The sequence below is a fragment of the Gasterosteus aculeatus genome, chromosome 1 (genome assembly GCF_964276395.1).
Source record: "Gasterosteus aculeatus chromosome 1, fGasAcu3.hap1.1, whole genome shotgun sequence".
In the NCBI taxonomy this organism is placed as follows: Eukaryota; Metazoa; Chordata; class Actinopteri; order Perciformes; family Gasterosteidae; genus Gasterosteus; species Gasterosteus aculeatus.
This window is the reverse complement of record NC_135688.1, coordinates 22806892-22825525: the sequence shown is the minus strand read 5'-3', so window position 1 is coordinate 22825525 and position 18634 is coordinate 22806892. Positions and strand designations below refer to the sequence as shown.

General features: G+C 46.6%; 2 protein-coding genes across 10 annotated transcripts; both read left to right on the top strand.

Moving 5' to 3' along the window:
- Positions 1 to 69: 69 nt before the first annotated feature.
- LOC120818282 (centrosomal protein of 70 kDa) lies at positions 70 to 7294 on the top strand. Of its 9 annotated transcripts, XM_040175239.2 has the most exons (18): positions 86 to 235; positions 662 to 682; positions 816 to 956; positions 1039 to 1138; positions 1356 to 1479; positions 2465 to 2645; positions 2760 to 2935; positions 4313 to 4372; positions 4596 to 4683; positions 4765 to 4853; positions 4925 to 5005; positions 5320 to 5395; positions 5489 to 5626; positions 6082 to 6228; positions 6348 to 6516; positions 6600 to 6708; positions 6793 to 6872; positions 7026 to 7294. In XM_040175239.2, the coding sequence occupies exons 3-18, from the start codon at positions 879 to 881 to the stop codon at positions 7085 to 7087; spliced, it is 1758 nt and encodes a 585-aa protein (XP_040031173.2). In that variant the 5' UTR covers positions 86 to 235; positions 662 to 682; positions 816 to 878; the 3' UTR covers positions 7088 to 7294. The 9 variants fall into 9 exon arrangements, with proteins under 9 accessions (XP_077949514.1, XP_040031180.2, XP_040031204.2 ...); XM_078093388.1 differs by lacking the exon at positions 816 to 956 and having other exon boundaries at positions 70 to 235; positions 5320 to 5351; positions 5457 to 5626; XM_040175246.2 differs by lacking the exon at positions 816 to 956 and having other exon boundaries at positions 70 to 235.
- Positions 7295 to 10502: 3208 nt separating this feature from the next.
- On the top strand, positions 10503 to 13004 carry LOC120818310 (ankyrin repeat domain-containing protein SOWAHC). The gene is made up of 2 exons (XM_040175284.2): positions 10503 to 10965; positions 11224 to 13004. Exons 1-2 carry the CDS (start codon positions 10659 to 10661, stop codon positions 12375 to 12377), a joined length of 1461 nt encoding a protein of 486 aa, XP_040031218.2. The 5' UTR covers positions 10503 to 10658; the 3' UTR covers positions 12378 to 13004.
- Positions 13005 to 18634: the final 5630 nt, after the last annotated feature.

The window sequence follows — 18634 nt, the reverse complement described above, 5'->3', positions numbered from 1 at the left end:
AGTACTAGCCAATCACAGCACAGCAGGGCGGGAGTAGGTGAAACTATGGGCGGGACTTAACGCCAATTGGTGAACGACCTGAACAGCCACATCCCGTTGGTTGTAAACGCATTCGTCACAGTGCCTTTTCTTTGAATGGTAGAAGAGGCGTTTTGTGGAAGGTTTAGTTAGTTTAAACTTCTTTTGCTGTGAACCAGCTGCTGCTGGTCCCGGCTAACGGCAGCACCAACAACTGGTAACTTACCGAGTATATAATGACAAAACTATCCGCAGTCCGACAACAGTAACACACACACGCGCGCACACACAGCCGACATGATGTGTTAGCTGCAGAAGCTAACCAAGCTAACGTCAATAACCAACGTTACTTCCGTTATGTTTTGGACGTAACAGCTGATAAAAAAAGTTTCTCGGAAAGCGGTATATTGAAGCAACGTGATGTCGTATGTTAATTTGTTGACAAACCATTCAAAATGTGCCGTTTAAGTATCATTCTGAGTTGAAAGCCTCGCTTCCATGTAGAATACATTGTATTATTTTCTAATCGGTCGCAGAGTTTCGTCGGCATCGTAAAATTGCCCCATTTTCAGTGGAGTTCAGCATTTAACTGACTGAAGCTCCACACAATCGTAACCCCGTGCATGCGGTTTCTCTCCTGCAGTGGGGCGAAGCGATGGAGCAGGTGAGTCCACGCTGAACATGTGTTATATTATACACAGTAAGTTGGGTGAGGAGCAACGCGTCCTGTGGTGCAGGAGTGGCATCTCCTCTGCTGGAGGAGCTGCAGAAACCTGATCACTAGCTGCTCCGGACAGGAGGCTCAGCAAGCTGTGTTAAGCTTGAAGTGAGCGCGTGCTGCAGTCGAGGACACTTTAAACATGGACAGCGGGAGAACTCCGTCTTTACAACCGAGAGATAAGACGTTTGTTTGTCTGTGGACTAGCAGGCAGTTCCAGGTAGCTGTGGAGCTCCGATCTCTGCAGCGGCTGCACGCTGCTCTGTGATGTTGATGGTCATTTGATTGTGTCTGTATTTCAGCAGGAGCAGGTAGAATGGGATGATGTCAACAAACTTCTGCAGCATCATGGTTTTAAGCCTGTGCATTTTGCAGATCCTGGAGGGAATACGAATATTTCAGGTAAGGGTCATTCCAAATTCTTAGCTAAACGTCTATTTCTAGGGATGATTTAATTGTTCTCGGCTTTTTGTTTTTGCTTTGGAAGCCATCCAGTTTAGCTGTCATTAGTAAGATGAGGGCCTTTGTGCTGATACTTTGCTGTGAGAAGTTTGAAGATACTCTCTGAATACTCTTCATTAGATGAGTGTCTGTCACATGACTGTCCGTGTGTCCTTAGATCTGATTGTGCTGGACAAGAAGTCAGCTGGGGAGATCCGGATGAGTCTGAGGACTATGCTCACCGACTCGGAGAGGAGACAGGCTCTAATCCAGGAGCTCATCAAGTCCAACAACCAACTCAAGTACGTTCATCACACCATTCAGACATGTACATAATCATACCACGATAAAAACATTAGAAGCACCAGTATTTTTTTTTTTTGTGGAAGTTCACTTACAAAAATAAGACGCAAGGAGTCAAGAAATATAAAAAATAGCATAATGTGCTCCTGGAATGTATGGAAAACAGGGTATACATGCTTGCAGTATACATTACTGTGGGCGATCGTGTGTGTACCTACTTAATAATATATCTGCAGTGTGCGTGGACCACCTGTCCTCCTGTCATCTAATCTCATCAGCATCAGATGAGCATCACAGAGGGACACCTGTCCCCCAGCTTGGTGCGGGTATGAAGGTGTGAGGCTGCCCATTGTCCTCCACAACCATTGTGTAGTCAAAAGAAGTACTGGATACATACATCAGATATTAAAAAACATATGTAAGGCTTGAAATCTCAATTCATAAAAATGTTGATTAAACCAATCAGCAAACTGAGTTCCTGCACAAATAATTATGGTTGTTTATTGTTTATTTAACCAAAAAGGTCCCTTTGAGATGCAATAAGGAGTAATTTCTCTCGTCATCTAGTCCCAGATACTGGATAATATGTTGGTGAGCTGGATATGCCCTGTGGTCATTTATGCCACAGGTGTCAAACTCAAATCCGGCCCGCCGAATAACTTTGCTATTTTGAGAATTACAGAAAGACATAAATTGCATTTCCATAAAAGTAGCTGCTATTCCTAAGAAGTCCACTGGGGGTCGCACTCTGGGTGAGGCCATGCGATAGACCAGGGGGTCGTTCACCAACGCAGAGCTGGTAGATCCCTTCCATTTAAAAAGAAACCACTCAGGTCCCCACGCATGCACAATCGCTTCTGACAGACGAGAGGCTCGTTTGTGTGTGTGTGTGTGTGTGTGTGTGTGTGTGTGTGTGTGTGTGTGTGTGTGTGTGTGTGTGTGTGTGTGTGTGTGTGTGTGTGTGTGTGTGTGTGTGTGTTTTAGAGAGGAGGTTCACCAGCACACAGGCCGAGCGTCTCAGCAGTCCCAGAGGGTCTCAGAGCTGGAGGGGCTGCTGGACGTGGTGAGGACCCGAGTCCAGGACCTGGAAGGTCGCTACCTCAGCGAGGCCGCCCAACAGCACGGCCACACACACCTACTGCAGCAGGAAAGGAAGGAAGCACAGGTGGGTCAGCAGGTGTCAATAAAAATCATCTGCTGAAAGAATGATTCACTTTTTCTGTATTTCTAACCGCTCATGTTGTCTGCTATCAGAGAGTGTGATGTTTCATCCTCGTAGAAACAGTGTGAGGTCCTGGAGCAGAAGCTGTCCACACAGAGGGAGGAAGCAGCTCAGCTCCAGAGAAAACTCTACTTCACCATCAGAGAACAAGAGCAGCGATTGGCTCGACAGAGCCGCACCTTCCAGAACATCTGTAAAAGAGTCAGCCAGCAGCAATCCCCAGCAGACCAGCAGTGAGAACATGGCCTTAAAACACTGACGAGACAGAATTATTCTCTGTACGGCCTTGTAAGATATCATGATATTGATATCCACCCTTTTACAGTCGACGTCATCAGAATGTGCACAAAGCGTTGATCCCTCAGCCATCCAGACTAGTTAGTGAGCTCTATGTAAGATGGACTGAAGGCTTTTAGAGCAGGGGTTCTTAACCTTTTCGACCTTGAGGCCCAATTTTTATAGTACAAAGTGGCCCGGGGCCCATTAAATATTAACACTGTATAGCTCTCCACAAAACAGTATGTCTTCGTGCAAACTACTGTCCCAGCGATAGCGAACAAAAACTAGCAGCAGTGCAGCATTCGTGACATCCGTGGACTCGTCTAATTGCAAAGAAAAAAAAGGGCTACTTTTTATTCTTTCTGTAAGTTGATGCTGTATGTCTAAGGCCATGTCCGCGATACGGTGACTCACAGTGTCGTTTGAGAGTGGGATGGTCAGCAGCTTTTTTGCAGCGGCCTCTCCGATTAGCTCACGGCACATATCAACAGCGGCAGGCAGAACCAACTCCTCCGCTATGGTGAATGCTTTCTTACTCTGTGCCACACGTCTGGCTACGAGGTAGCTGGCTTTCAATGCACATTTAGAGTTGTTTGTCAGTGACACGACAGACCTTTTCTGCATCTGCAGCCCAATTTCCTTCCTCTTAAAATATTCCACCGGCTTTCCCACAAGCATCGGGTGCTTGGTCTCTAGATGCCGCTGTAGTTTTGAGGGCTTGAGAGCTTCGTTGGACAGCATTAGCCCACACTCCACACACTGGGCTTTTGGCACTGCCTCTGTTCCTCCATTTACGAAACCGTATTTAATGAAGTCGAGATTGTATTTCCGCAAAAACTTTGTCTTCTGGGTGGGGGTATCGGCAGGACGTTCGTCTTCATTTTTTCTTTTTAAAAACGTATCCATTTTTGCTGCGAAGTAGACAGTCTTCTTCTCTGTGTATTGGCGCTTTTTAAACAACCGAGTGATGCATTACCGCCACCACATGGTCGAAAGCTGCACGCAGTCCCGCGGCCCTTGCGGCCCACAGGTGCAAAACTGAAAGTTTTTTGCGGCCCTCTAGGGGGCGCTGGTGGCCCAAGTTTGGGCCGCGGCCCTATGGTTAAGAATCACTGTTTTAGAGGACTCCCACATGGGGGACTCAACAGCTGCCGTTGCTAAGGGCAACCAAGTCGCATCACCCTGAGGGTCACATGTTCATGCTATCAAAAGTCCATTTCCAAATGCCCACCGTAGCTCCACAGGCTGTTCCCCTCTGCTGGCTTACAAACTGTACTCAGTGGAAACAAACCGCTGTCTGTAAAGAGATGACGCGGTTCTCGTGTTTGCAGGGTGCTGGATGTGATCGACTTCTACGAGACCAAAATGACTCCGCTGCTGGATGAGCTCAGGTATCGCAGGCTAAGAAAATGAGCTGCATTGTACCAGGTGTTCTCCTTATTACTGAGCGCTTTGATCCAGATAAGCCTGGCAGTCTCTTCCATTGGTTGAATCCTGTGAAACAAGCTCTTATCCAGAGCAGTGGTTTCCAGCCAATGGGCGGAGAGACACTCCCATAGTGGTTAATGGGGTAGGAAGCCTCTGCTTTATTAGATGTTGTTCATTTCACCCCAGAGCTGTCAAAAGTCAACCAGAAGGATCTCCGATGGCTCAACCTACAGGAATGAAGGAGGCAACTCCATCTTTCAAAACCGTCCTCCAGGTGACCTGACAAGCGTTGACTCATTCTCAGAGGTGCTCCCCCTGAAGCAGAAGGTAATACTGCTCATGCATTTCTTCCAAGGCGTACCAGGAACAACAAAAAAGAAGCCACGCCCAGGCCGAAGAGCTGCAGAGGGAGGTGGAGCGCCTGAAGCAAGACTTGGAGAAAAGGTGTGTGTTCCTCTCACGTGAAACGTGCGCTGTCCTATCAGTGAAGGCGCTGACTATGTTCTCCTGTGTAGGCCGTCACTCAGAGACGTTAAGTTCTACAAGCACAAGCTCCGTCGCCTGGAGGGCTCAACAAACAAGCACAAAAGCACAAGGTGGGATCGCTAATCAATGTGCTCCTTCTGTAGCTCCAACCTCTTGTCCACATGTGGTCCTATTGGGCTCAGACAAAACAAGACGACAAACCATAGTCCACAATGCGGGACGCTACGTCCACTTATACATCCAGTGTATGCTCGAGAACCACGTGAGTTCCTTAAGGAACGTGGCATTTTCTAATTTACTGTTCAACTGGATTTTGGGCTCAAGAGTGCTGAGGTCCAGAGAAAGTTCCCAGATGTGAGAGCTTCCTGTGTCCTGTTACCTATCATAATAAACAAGCCTAATACAGAAACAACCTTCTTCACAGATCACCAAACGAAGATAACACCAGTGAGACGAGTGAGCAAACCAAGGAGGCTGGTCTCTGTGCCCGCTATCACCATGTAAACTCGCTCTTCGGTTCCTTACCGGTCTGAATATCTCCTTTCTCCTCGTTAACTTAAGAACTCAGTACAATCTTTTGTCCTGGACTCCAGCTGTTGAAGGAGATCCGAGCTGCTGTGACCGATTCCAACGGTCCATTCCAACCGTCCTCCGTTGCTTCAGACCTGGCTGAGTTTCACACTGTGGTCCCCACACTGGAGGCCTGGGCTCAGCAGCTCCGCCTCCTGAAGGTAAACACCACCTGTAGTGGCTTCTTTGTCTATCAAAAGAAGGCCACCACACTGGCCGCCTCACCGTGGAAAGTGATGTTTCTTTTGTTTTATTTAGTGTATGTATTGTATTTGTATGATTTATTGTTTTCCCAACACGAATCAAAGACATCCATGTTCACTGTCTTAATATACCTTCTCCTATTCTAAATGAACATAAATCATAAAACGTGTTACCGTACACTATTAAATATATCTTTGCACTGTCCTGACTGTTACTAGAATCATCACTATCGGCAGCAGCCCTACTCCTCCACGTGGTGGGAGGTTAAACCAAACACATTGATAAGAAAATGGCTCTTCCGCCACTTGAGCAGTTGAAGGGACGTTCACGTCATCGTTCACCAAAGAGCTGGAAATGAACCTGCTGTGTGGAGCCACCTTTATGCGTGTTGGTTGGATGTGTATGTCGGTAGGATCTGCAAAGGGCTTTAAACCGGTTGACTGGCAGACTGATGCCCTGGAAGCCGCGTGATGGCGGCCATACTGTTGCAGTGAAGGTGGAGGACATGCTGATGCTGGTGGACAGCATGCTGGAGAACACCTCAGCTGAGGAGGACAAGGTGCCACCCTGCGCTACTACGTGCTACTTGCTCATGGTGGTGTAGAATACGCTGTGTCAGTTGATCCCACACTCGTAGGTTTGAGATGACCTTTTTGTGCTGTGGTGTGTGTCCCACAGGTGCTAAGGAGTCCCACTCGGTACACGTTGGGCTCCATGGTGTCTCACTTCCAGAAGCTGTTTGTCGTGAGCTCCCTCAGCGGAGTGTACCCACGTATGAACGAGGTGTACAGCAGGCTGGAAGAGATGAGGAACATAATGAGGAACCTGCGAGATGTTCTGCAGCTCGGTAAGCTCCGACTCTAGTGTTCTTTAGTGTGTGAGGAACATCTGGACAGTAGTTACACGGCACTCTGTGGTTCTGTGTAACAGACAGCAGGGCTCCTCCTGCTGAGGTGGTGCATGGGGTGGAAAGACTGGTCTCCTCCACCCAGAACACCGCTGGATTCCAAAGCTTGCTGGGAGAAGCTGATATCGACAGGTTCCCATCCGCTGAGCACACACGTTTTTTGGTCTGTTGTGTTTCTGCTGGTCCGCATTAATCCAAGCTGCTCTTGTTTTCCAGTATCATCCTCAAAGTGAAGCAGCATGATGACTTCTTTCCTGCTTTCCATGCCCTCATTGTTGATATGTTACAGACTCTAGGTGAATATGACATTTACCTTCTCAAGAGGAAGGTGATACTTTTGCGTTTGCTCATGTGTTATGACAGCCTTCATATGGTAGAATATGATTCTGTGCCTTTGCCTCCAAGAATGCTCATGCAGCACGATTTGTGTGTTTGTGTGTGTGCTTCAGGAGTGAGTCACCTGGGTGACGTCCTTCCAGCTGTGGAGTCTCTGAAACCAACAGCACAGTGACAAGCTGCTCTGACTGCACTCAGTGTGGCGTTTTGTGTCGTTTTAGATTTCTGAATAGGAAAAGATAGATGAGTCACGTTGAATATATGAAAATGTCCCTTCAGAGCTCTTCTAAGCAGCTCAACCAACCAAGTACCAGCTAATGGTAACAACCCACCTGGAGCGGAGTGTTTACTTCCCATCGAAATTAAATTTGTGGAGAATAAAGAGCAGTGCTGGTCAGAGTTCATTCTATACAATTGTTTTCAAAAGTTACACTTGTGTGAGGATAAACGGTAGATCAGAAAACAGGAAAGGTCACTGCAGACCTTCACGCTGTGGACACCACCTGCTCAGACTCTTCCCCACAGAGGTCGGTCGCCAAGGAAGTGCCGGTAGATCGCCTGCCATTGGAAAAAGAAATCACTTGCTTTCTGATACGCGGGTCACCAGCGGAAAACTTGGTAGTTCTAATTAGCGATCCTTGCCTACTTACAAAAATATTTAATTTAAAATTAGTGGGGTTGCTGGGCCGAGTAAAAAAATTCATTGGAGACACGAGACTGAAGTTAAAGCGGAAGGAATCTCCTCTTTAAACGTGGCTACAGTGCTATCCCATGGTAATTCTGAACAGGGGCCCGGGGCCCTGTACACTTCAGAGAGAACCGGCTTTATTGTTTCTGGTTTGGGTGCGCTTTGGGTCCACTGTTAAATCTCCTATTTTGTTTCACTGTTGCGTTGTTGGTTTTAACTTTTCGGTGATTTAGTTGAACTCCTCGGCTGTTTACCTTTGATTTAAAGTGGCCGTAGGGTTTATTCTATTTTGGGTGGGTAACTGCTCTGATGGAAGCACAGGGAAGTGTGCAAGACTGCAACTCATGGATAAAAGAAAGAAACTGGGTCAGATATGTTGAAATGAGTTCTGCTCCATCCAAAGTGGGATGGATGCTTTCCCTCCTAATCAACCAGGTGATTAACAAAGCCCACATTTTTTACTGGGCCACCTGTCGTCACTGATTTGTGATGGTGATTTGTTCGACGTGGTGTTCGGATGACTAAACAAAAAGCACAGGCTTTTATGAATATGCACCAATATACCGTATTGTTTAGAGTAAGATAATCAAATCTTAAAGTTGCCCCTTAAGTTTAATGGACCCAGGCCAAATACCCAAAGTAAAAATCACTGTTTGTGCCATGAAACTGATCATTTAAAAATACAAACATTTTGTGTAAATGTGCAAATCATAGTGGACTTTGTAATAAAAAAAAAAATCCTCTAGATCTTGATCACCTAGAGATGCACACCATGTGTTAACGTTCAGAATGCTTCATACAACAGGAATTATACCTGCCTTGTTGTAACACATTATGAACTTACCTGAGAATAGGGCTCAGGTACAGGTACTGATCTTGTGCCCATATCAACCAGGTGCTTAACTCATAAAACCATAACTTTCTGACGTGTTTTAATACCCTTTTGTTTTCGTCCAGCTTCGAACTGCGTACTTCCGGTTTCTCTACATTCAAAATAAAAGCGCAACCGGAAATGCACCGACTGCCGTCACAATGTCATACTAATTCTACCTTATAGTCCAGTGTATTTATCGTCTGGAGTCAAGCATATTGATGTAGCAAACTCTACCTACCTTGGAGTGTAACAATAACCATAGCATCTCATTCCATGTGTCCATCCAAGCAAATTGCTGGATCCAATGTTATAAAACAACACATGGTGTTATTTATCCAAAATAGCAGTAGGGCCAAGTGCGAAAAGTGGTCAGTGGCAGGTTCCTTTGCCAGAACGGCAAATGGAAAATGGGTTCTCGATTTATTTATTCATTTATTTATTTATTTCGATAAATATGTCCCACTATTGTTTTCGCGTTGCCATGCCTCTGAATATCGCCATGTTCCTATAACATCATAGAAAGGTGCCAAATGACCCATTTCAGACTTTAGGAGCAAATCTAGAATCCCTTTGTGTTCATTTCTAAAGCCTCGCATCAACACATACATCACTTTATTTAAGACGCTGCGCTACTTGCAAGTCCCCGTGATCTGCTAGATTGTCAATGAAGTTAGAAAGAAACACGTACGGGAAACCCACGGTCACGAAGATACTCATTCTGAAAAAGGATCCTACCACAGACTACGACAAATTACCACCGACCAACCAACCTGCCGTTCAGACAAAGGAACCGACCACTTTTCGCACTCTGCGTCACTCCAAAATAGGCTAATGTTAATTGTATGGCTATTTTTTTAGGGCTGTCAAAATGAATGGGTTAATCTATGCTAATCTATCTAATTATTGTGGCTGAGATTAATGCGATAAAACACTTCAACGCAGTTAATTTAGCTTTTTATTTACTTCTGGTGTGCGTTAACTTCTGGCACACAACTGCCTCGTGCCTGCAGTCAGATCAGGGAGATCAAGGCAGAGAGAGATTTTTGCATTGGAAGTAAAACAAACCAAGGCGCAAGAACTGTGCATAGGACCTCCTCAATGTGTCAAACAAGGGGGACGAGCGTCAAACGGACCACTTTAGGCACTGATAGGGCCCGAAACATGTTATTAGGTGCTGGGCTACTTCCATCTGAACATCTACCCTGTGCTGTACACCATCTGCAGAGGAACTCCAGTGTGGCGCTAAAAGACAGTGGTTTGGAAAACGTCCCGGCTAAATCTCGGGAGATTGATGGAGAGTTGACAGCACAGCAAACTGCACACAGCAGGAAGAGTGTGTCTAGTTCAACATGTTTGACCTAGTGAAATTCTGCTTTGGAGATGTTTAAAAGTGTAGTTTTGTGTTTAAAAAAGTGTAAAAAATTGAGTTTTCTAAATTGATTACTCGTTAATCGATGGGGTGGGCTGATGTTACAGTAACCCCCGGGCCACTTTTCCCCCAAGTCTGCTGCTGCTTCGCATGAAATGCCAGTGACACATAAAATACAGAAGTATAGTTTGGACACGTTTTCTCATTCAGACACTTTCAGAGAAAAGTGTCGAAACTTTTGACTGGAAATCCACGTGGCTGACTTGTTCAGTCCTGTTGTGTGACCTGGCAACCAGTTTGTGTTTCCGATTACATAGTCTTCAACCATTACACACTCAAAATAAAATATTTGCATAACTACTATACATAAGCACATGTCCACTTTTTGATAATTAATTTAATCTCTTTACGAACAGGCGGCGTCACGTGATAAAGAACTGGTATACTTTATATAGACATGACTAAACAAAAATGTTGATATTTTTTAATTATCATTTCAAACATTATCTCGTTTAAATGTTTTCATTTCAGTGGACATAATGAAAGTGTTTAACACCCCAAAGCAGCACAAACAATGTATTTAACGTTTTTTTAACCATGAACCCCCCGCGGAACAGATGGTACAGTCCGAAGGTTGGTACAGTCCGTTTCCTGCACTCGGTTGCTAGGAGGCGGAGAACGCTAGAATACAACGCAAGGAGAAGCTCTGGGTGACACGGCTCTGCTACGACACGTGATAGTTCCTCGGGTTTTTTGGTATGGGACTGTACAAGTTGTTCAGTGGCTTCAACGGGTATTGGATTATTATTGATTAAATGTTTACAATGGCGTCCGACTGCACTCAAGAGGCCGTTCTTGTTTTTCTGCAGGGGAAAGGGGGCAAAGCGACCAACGCGGATCTAATAGAGCATTTTAAGTTCGTGTTCCCGGGGGAGTCGCAGGAGAGAGCTGCTGTCCGTAAGACTTTTAAAAGCTACGTGGACCACGTTGCTTTCGTAAAGACTGAGGGCGAAGTCAAATATGTCTGCCTGAAGAAAAGATTCCGCGGTTCAGAGAGGCTCGATCCGGAGGACCTCCTTCCCCGTTATCCGCACGCTTCAGACGGCAGGAGTGACGCGGCAGGTGAGGCGCAACCACCTGACTCAAGTTACGGAAGTAGCGGCCAGGTGAGAGTTGATGCTGATCTCACCACCGCATCCACTTCTGCGGGGGAAGCCGACTCGAGCGAGGGTCCTCAGCTGGTCTGTTCAGTGGAAGAAGCGGAGATGGGAAACGGAGACAGCTTTAAAAGAGACAAGAGAGAGTCCAAGAAGAAGCAGGTCGGACATGGGCCTGAAATACCAGAAATATCTGTGACTAATGCTTTGCCTCTTCCTGCAGAGGGATCTTCGTTCAACATGCCGGGGCCTGTGCAAACCGGTACTACAGGACCAGTTCCCACAGGTGGTGTGGGACTCAAACCCGGAGACAGGCTGGTGGAGGCCGAGGCGCTCTCCCCAGAAGTCCTGGAAGAAGGAGAACACGGTAACGTGGTGGCCAGGAGCAGAGCTCCCTCCAGACAGCTGGAGTCTGATGATGATGAGGAGGAGGAGGATGGCTATGAAGGGCAGTCGGACACATGTAGCCTCTCTGGGAGCGAAGGACTCTGCAGCCCCAAAGGCAGCCGTAAACACTTCATGGAGGCCATGATGAACAGGTCCCCCCAGCCGAGGAGGAGCACGGTGACCAAAGGCTCGGTGTACTTGTCATCCAGGACCGACAGCGACTCGGCCTCCCTGGTCTCCTCCTGCCCGGACGACAGGACCCCGGTGGCTCTGGACCCGCTGGAACACGAGTGGATGATGTGTGCCTTGGACGGGGAGTGGGGCAGCATGCACCCCCTCCTCACCACGGAGCCCAGTCTGATCCTGAGGAAGGACTTCGTCACCGGGTTCACCTGCTTGCACTGGGCGGCCAAGCGAGGCAACCCCGAGCTGATGGCGCTGATCTTCAATTTTGCCAAACAGAACGACACCCCCGTCAGCGTGGACGCTCGGTCCAACGCCGGTTACACGCCTCTGCACGTCGCCGCCATGCACAACCACATGGAGGTGGTGAAGCTCCTGGTGGGGGCCTACAGCGCAGACGTGGAGGTCAGAGACTACAGCGGGAGGAAGGCCTGCCAGTATCTCACTGACAGTGTGAGCGTGGATATCCAGGACATAATCGGAGCATACGAGCGCTCTGACCCGGAGGACGCGTGCCGCGGGGCCGGAGGCCGTTGGAGGTTCTCCAAGGCTCTCCAGTCCAACCTGAAGCCCCTCCGACTCCTCAACCCCAACGACGAAGGTGACTCTGTGGACGGGGAGGCCCGACCCTCACAGAAGGTCCTCAGGAGGAAGTCCTCCCTCAGCAGGATGAAGCCCGAACTGCACAGGCTGCGCTTGAGGACATCGCAGATTGTCCACAGGATGTCGTTTCGTGAGCCAGAGGAGTCGGGGGGCTCTGGGAAAGGTTCCCTTAAGTCCAGACCCAAGACCCACTTCTTTGGGTGAAGTCAATGCAGTTACAGAGCGCAGCGTCTACAGGAATATGGCAGAGGAGCATTTCTATATTCCACTTCCATTACTAGGCTGTGTGTTTGGAGCTGGTTTATTATCAGGGGAAAGCTGATACTCTATTAATAATATCCAGCACCTTAAAATGTGAACAATTGTAGTCCAAATAATCAACACTCAAAAAGCTAGGTGAGATCTCTTCAAATCCTCCTTAGTCCAATGATCCCATAAGACATTCATAACTGTCATAATCATAAATTCATGAATGATGAATGTATGTAAAGGTTATAGTTTTTATGAGATGGTTTGAGCCTCTAATACTGCTAGAAAATACTTACCAATCACAGCCTTGCGAGCTGCGAGAGGCTTGCGTAGCTTTTGATGCTAGTCTAGAAAAATGGGTCACAGGTGTTGGTGAGAAGCAAAATAGTTTTTTGACCGTGAGGGTGAGCGTGAAGTGTGGACGTGGAGCGTGGAAGGAGAAGCGTGGAATGAGAAGCGTGGAATGAGAGCGAGGAGCGTGAGCGTGACAGAGTGAACGTGACTGGGTGGAAGAGGCATGTACGAAGATAATTGGATGGTGTCATTAAAGAACAAAATAAAGGACAATCAAAGAAGTGGAAACGTCTCGAGGAGTATTCAAACACGTCAAAACGAACTCAAAACACCAACCAAGAGGACCTAACTTTGAGAGGCAAACAGGGTCTCTACAACGTTATTAGTATATGTTGTATAAGTGTAGAAAGTCATAAGGACTCAAGGCATGACAAGACAACTCTTTGTGTTGAGGTTTTGTCATATATACACACAAATATAATATAATTATTACTAATTTTTCCATCTCCATCTCGGCATAAAATAAACATTTATTTTCTTATCAACTAGTAAACCTACACATTTTTAACAATTATAGTATTATTGGTAGTTCGTCAACATGATACCAAACTGATCAACAATTATAGGCACACGCTAATAAGATATATGCTATTTTATTCAACAAGCAACTTAACTCAAATAATGATGATGATGTGTGCACTAGGCATCTCTTTCCAGCTGTCTGCAGGCTGTTGTGCACGAGCTGAGCGCCTGCTGTTCAAGTCACGCACAATGCACTTTTGCAGCCAAGCACATATTTTTGTGTCATTTGAAGGGAAAATGGGTGCAATTTAGCATTCGAGTCACTTTACAAAAGTTGCTCAAAGGTGCCAAATATATATTTTTAAATGGCTAGATTTTTTTCTATGTGCTGTGGAAAAAACACGTTGCCAGGGTAGTCTGAAAGGTAGCTGAATCGTCCCAGCCGTCGGAGCTCTTTGACCTACGTGTATTGAGATGGAGTAATGGTTATAACATTGTACAACAATTATTACCCCAAACTAACGGTAAAACACCAGGATACAACAATTAGTGACAGATAAACTATTTGTAACAATAAGATTTATTGCTTTTTTAAAATTGTATATGTCGTATGACCAATACATTTAAAGCTTCTTTGTCTGAAAAGTTGACATATTTAATAAAGGCTCATGAATGTGTCCTTGTGTTTCATTATTAAAAGATAAATGTTCATTACAGACACCTGGTATTTCCATTACACAACCCTGATTTATCGTAGGTACCTGGAATGGATTAATGGGCCATTTTAAGGTTTGACTCGCTTCCTCTGATTAAATAAACAATACTATACGTTAGAGCATCTTTACAAAGGCTTGTGTGTGTTTTTTTATGTTTTAAGTTCTCCCAGATAGAATTGATCGTCGTGGCGCAGGGGTTAGAGAAGGTGCGCTGGGAAGCACACGGTTGTTGTTTCGATTCCAGGCTGCCCCATGTTCCATGTCGAAGTGTCCCCGAGCAAGACACCTAACCCCTAATTGCTCCCCGGGCGAAAATGTGAAAAAAAGCCATGGGTTTAAAGTGTAATGTAAGTCGCTTTGGATAAAAGCGTCTGCTAAATGACCTGTAATGTAATGTAATGTAATTGTAGGTGCCTGGAATGGATTAAGGGCCATTTTAAGGTTTGAGTCTCTTCCTTGGATAAAATAAACAATAGTATAAGTTAGAGCATCTTTACAAAGGCTTGTGTGTGTTTGTTGATGTTTAAGTTCTCCCAGAGACAAATGATCAGCTCCTCACCAGTTCTTCCTGAAGCTTTATCCACCAGTGCTGATGAGTGGACTGTGAAACAATTCGTCCTGGTTGTAAGGATCACGGAGGGGGGCCAGAGAGTATGCTCATCTGATTTTTTTGGGAAAACCGTAGCACACGGAGTAAACCCACTAAAAAAGATTCAACCAGTTTAACAGAACGACAACCATCCAATGGCACGGCCATAGTGTAAACTACCAAATTATGTCTTATCTTAACTTGATTACATTAGTCTGATTGATTTAAAGTTTTTTCAGGAAAACCGTAGCACACGGAGTAAACCCAACCAAAAACGTTTAGCCAGTTCTTCAGTTCAGCTCCCACTTGAGGTCCTGGGTGTTGATGGAGCCCAGGAAACGGAAGGAATCCACAATAGTGGCGGGGGAGTCACACAGGGTGATGGGGGAGGGTGGGGCTCTGTTCCTCCGGAAATCCACAACCATCTCCACTGTCTTTAGAGCGTTGAGCTCCAGGTTGTTCTGGCTGCACCACGACACCAGATGGTCAGACTCCCACCTGTAGGCGGACTCATCCCCACCAGAGATGAGTCCAATGAGGGTGGTGTCATCCGCAAACTTCAGGAGCTTGACGGACTGGTGACTGGAGGTGCAGCTGTTGGTGTACAGGGAGAGCAGAGGGGAAAGAACGCAGCCTTGGGGGGAACCGGTGCTGATGGTCCGAGAGGCTGAGACATGTTTCCCCAGCTTCACGTGCTGCTTCCTGTCAGACAGGAAGTCTGTGATCCACTTGCAGGTGGAGTCGGGCACGTGCAGCTGGGAGAGTTTGTCCTGCAGCAGAGACGGGATGATGGTGTTGAAAGCAGAGCTGAAGTCCACAAACAGGATCCTGGCGTAGGTTCCTGGGGAGTCCAGATGCTGGAGGATGTAGTGGAGGGCCATGTTGACAGCATCATCTACAGACCTGTTGGCTCTGTAGGCGAACTGCAGGGGGTTCAGGAGGGGGGGTGAGGGACTTCAGGTGGGTCAGGACTAGCCGTTCAAAAGACTTCATGACTACAGAGGTCAGGGCGACGGGCCTGTAGTCATTGAGTCCTGTGATCCTGGGCTTCTTGGGAACAGGGATGATGGTGGAGGCCTTGAAGAAGGCTGGTATGTGGCATGTCTCCAGGGAGGTGTCAGTGAACACCGGAGACAGCTGGTCAGCACAGTGCTTCAGGGTGTGAGGGGAGACGGAGTCCGGCTGCCTTGCCGGTTAACGTCTCTCTCCAGAATAGAGAGGGTCGTTGCTGGTGGGGGAGGGGAAGGTGATATAGATGAAGAGGCGTGAGCACCTGATGGTCTGGGGGAGGGAGGGGTAGGGGACTGGGGCAGGTTGGTGGAGCTGTGGGGGATGGGATCAGGACCTTGTCTTTCGAATCTGCAGTAGAACTCATTCAGCTCGTCTGCCAGGTGGGGGTCATTCATGGAGTGGGGGGTTTTTGGCTTGTAGTTAGTGAGGTGTTTGAGGCCTCTCCAAACCGAAGCAGAGTCACTTGCTGAGAACTGTTGTTGGAGTTTCTCAGAGTACAGTCGTTTAGCATCTCTTACCGCCTTGCTAAACGTATTTTGACTCTGTTTACAAGTCTTCGGCGATCTTCCCCCAATTCCTTCTGTACAAGTTTACTCTGAATGTTTCTCTCATCGTGTACGGCCTCGACCTCTTCCCATACACTCGGTCTTCTCCCTAGAACATCCTGGTATTCATCCTTTGCCAGGTTTCTTCTTCCCTCATCGCCCCTCTGCAGACAACCTGTTTCCACAGAGGACTCTGTTGGGTTGATCAGCCTTCTGTACTGAGTGCCAGTTTGTGTTTTCGTCCTCACCCCTTTTTGTGGGGGAGTTGGACGTAGTTTGCCCAAGTCACTGTGGCTCGGTGGAACCCAAGGTCTGCGCAGTGTCTCTTGTGATATCTGCTGTTCCTTTTGTCGCGGGTTGATCAGCCCTCTGTAGCGACTGGCTCTATTTGCATTGGTCCTCTCCACTTGGGGAGGAGTTGGGTGTTGTGGTCCCATGACCTTGTGGCCCTGGGTGGACACCTTGAGGTTGTCCAACTCTTTCACTGTCTCAATTACAACAGTTCCCTTCTCCCAAGGTCTGAGCAGTGTCTCTTGTGATATCTGCTGTTGTCGAAGCTTGAGTAGTCGATTTCCCCCCAATTCATTCTGTTTCCTCTGAATGTTTCTCTCATCGTGTAGGGCCTCAACCTCTTCCCATAAACTCGGTCTTGTCCCCAGAAGATCCTGGTATTCATCCTTTGCCATGCGTTGGTGAAGAATTCGAGGTAGTTTTTCCATTTTGAGACGTCGATCTTCCCCCAATTCATTCTGTACAAGTTTACTCTGAATGTTTCTCTCATCGTGTACGGCCTCGACCTCTTCCCATACACTCGGCCTTCTCCCCAGAAGATCCTGGTATTCATCCTTTGCCATGCGTTGGTGAAGAATTCGAGGTAGTTTTTCCATTTTGAGACGTCGATCTTCCCCCAATTCATTCTGTACAAGTTTACTCTGAATGTTTCTCTCATCGTGTACAGCCTCGACCTCTTCCCATACATTCGGTCTTGTCCTCAGAAGATCTTGGTACTCATCCTTTGACATGCGTTGGTGAAGAATTCGAGGTAGTTTTTCCATTTTGAGACGTCGATCTTCCCCCAATTCATTCTGTACAAGTTTACTCTGAATGTTTCTCTCATCGTGTACGACCTCGACCTCTTCCCATACACTCGGTCTTGTCCTCAGAACATCCTGGTATTCATCCTTTGCCAGGTTTCTTCTTTCATCATCGCTCCTCTCCAGACGACTTGTTTCCACATACAAACATAGTTTGCCCAAGTCACTGTGGCTCGGTGGAACCCAAGGTCTGCGCAGTGTCTTTTGTGATATCTGCTGTTCCTTTTGTCGCGGGTTGGTCAGCCCTCTGTAGCGACTGGCTCTGTTTGCATTGGTCCTCTCCACTTGGGGAGGAGTTGGGTGATGTGGCCCCATGACCTTGTGGCCCTGGATGGACATTGTGATATATTCCAGGTGGTTCTATTCACTTTTATATAATGTTATCCCTGTGTTATTCCAGCTGTTGAATTTACCGTGAGTTCTGTAGTTTCGAGTGTCCAAATATTGAAGATTAAAGTCTAAAATATGGAGTGTGTCTCTTGTGTGAGTGTGTCTCTTGTGTGTGCCTCCTTCAGACTGAAGAATGTTAATGACTTCCAGGCATTATATTCGAGAGACTGATGACTTCATTGGATTCTATTTCTAGTCATCTTTCACCTGTGATCATGTGACCATCATCGCGTGACGCACACAACATTTCGTGTGCGTCACGCGATGGTGATCATGTGACCATCATCACGTGACGCACACAACATTCCGTGTGCGTCACGCGATGATGATCATGTGACCATTATCGCGGTCACGCGATGATGATCATATCATCGCATATGGTCACGTTTGCATGTAATTTGTATTCATTTGGAACGAAGAACATTGCTTGCGTGTGGTGCTATCTATGCCCAGTAGGTGGCAGTGCAGCGCTGTGGTTTCCGCCGCCTTAACTCTGTATCGTGCAGCGTCTCATCGCTTGAGAAAAGAAAAGGCTTTTTTGTTCATACCTCCATAGCAGGTTCATTTGAGCCAGTTGGATTAGTTCGCCACTCCCTCGGAAAAAAGGGCAGCTCTCTTCCTCATTGATGAAGGAGCGATAATAATTAGATTAACGTTTTATAGAGAGACAGTTCTCTTTTGGCGCTTAATAAACTTCTAGATGTCCCATATCTCACTGCTTCAATTGATCAAATGTCCGATAATGAATAATAGATACACAGGGACCAGCCATACACATTCACACACACATAATAAAACTCCTGGTTCTATATGGTCATCTACACATACATGTATACACATACATAAGCGCTCATACATCCTGATAACTATTCATTTGTATCAATTAGACTCTTTGGGCTTCTTTTTATCTACTTATTTTGAGATCATTATTTTCGTCAGCAAGATCTCATTGGATGATGATGCATCCATGAAGCCGACTGCCGGCGAGCACATTTAAAGAAATATAATCTGATTGATTAGAGTGATGAGGCACCTAAAATGAGCCCATACA

Excerpts from the sequence above, each read along its gene's own strand:
- LOC120818282 (XM_040175239.2), top strand. The coding sequence starts at position 879 with ATGGACAGCGGGAGAACTCCGTCTTTACAACCGAGAGATAAGACGTTT. Across the intron at positions 1,139-1,355 it reads AGGGAATACGAATATTTCAG|ATCTGATTGTGCTGGACAAG; the intron begins GTAAGGGTCATT and ends GTGTGTCCTTAG. Across the intron at positions 5,006-5,319 it reads AACAAGCACAAAAGCACAAG|ATCACCAAACGAAGATAACA; the intron begins GTGGGATCGCTA and ends CCTTCTTCACAG.
- LOC120818310 (XM_040175284.2), top strand. The coding sequence starts at position 10,659 with ATGTTTACAATGGCGTCCGACTGCACTCAAGAGGCCGTTCTTGTTTTT. Across the intron at positions 10,966-11,223 it reads CGGCAGGAGTGACGCGGCAG|AGGGATCTTCGTTCAACATG; the intron begins GTGAGGCGCAAC and ends CTCTTCCTGCAG.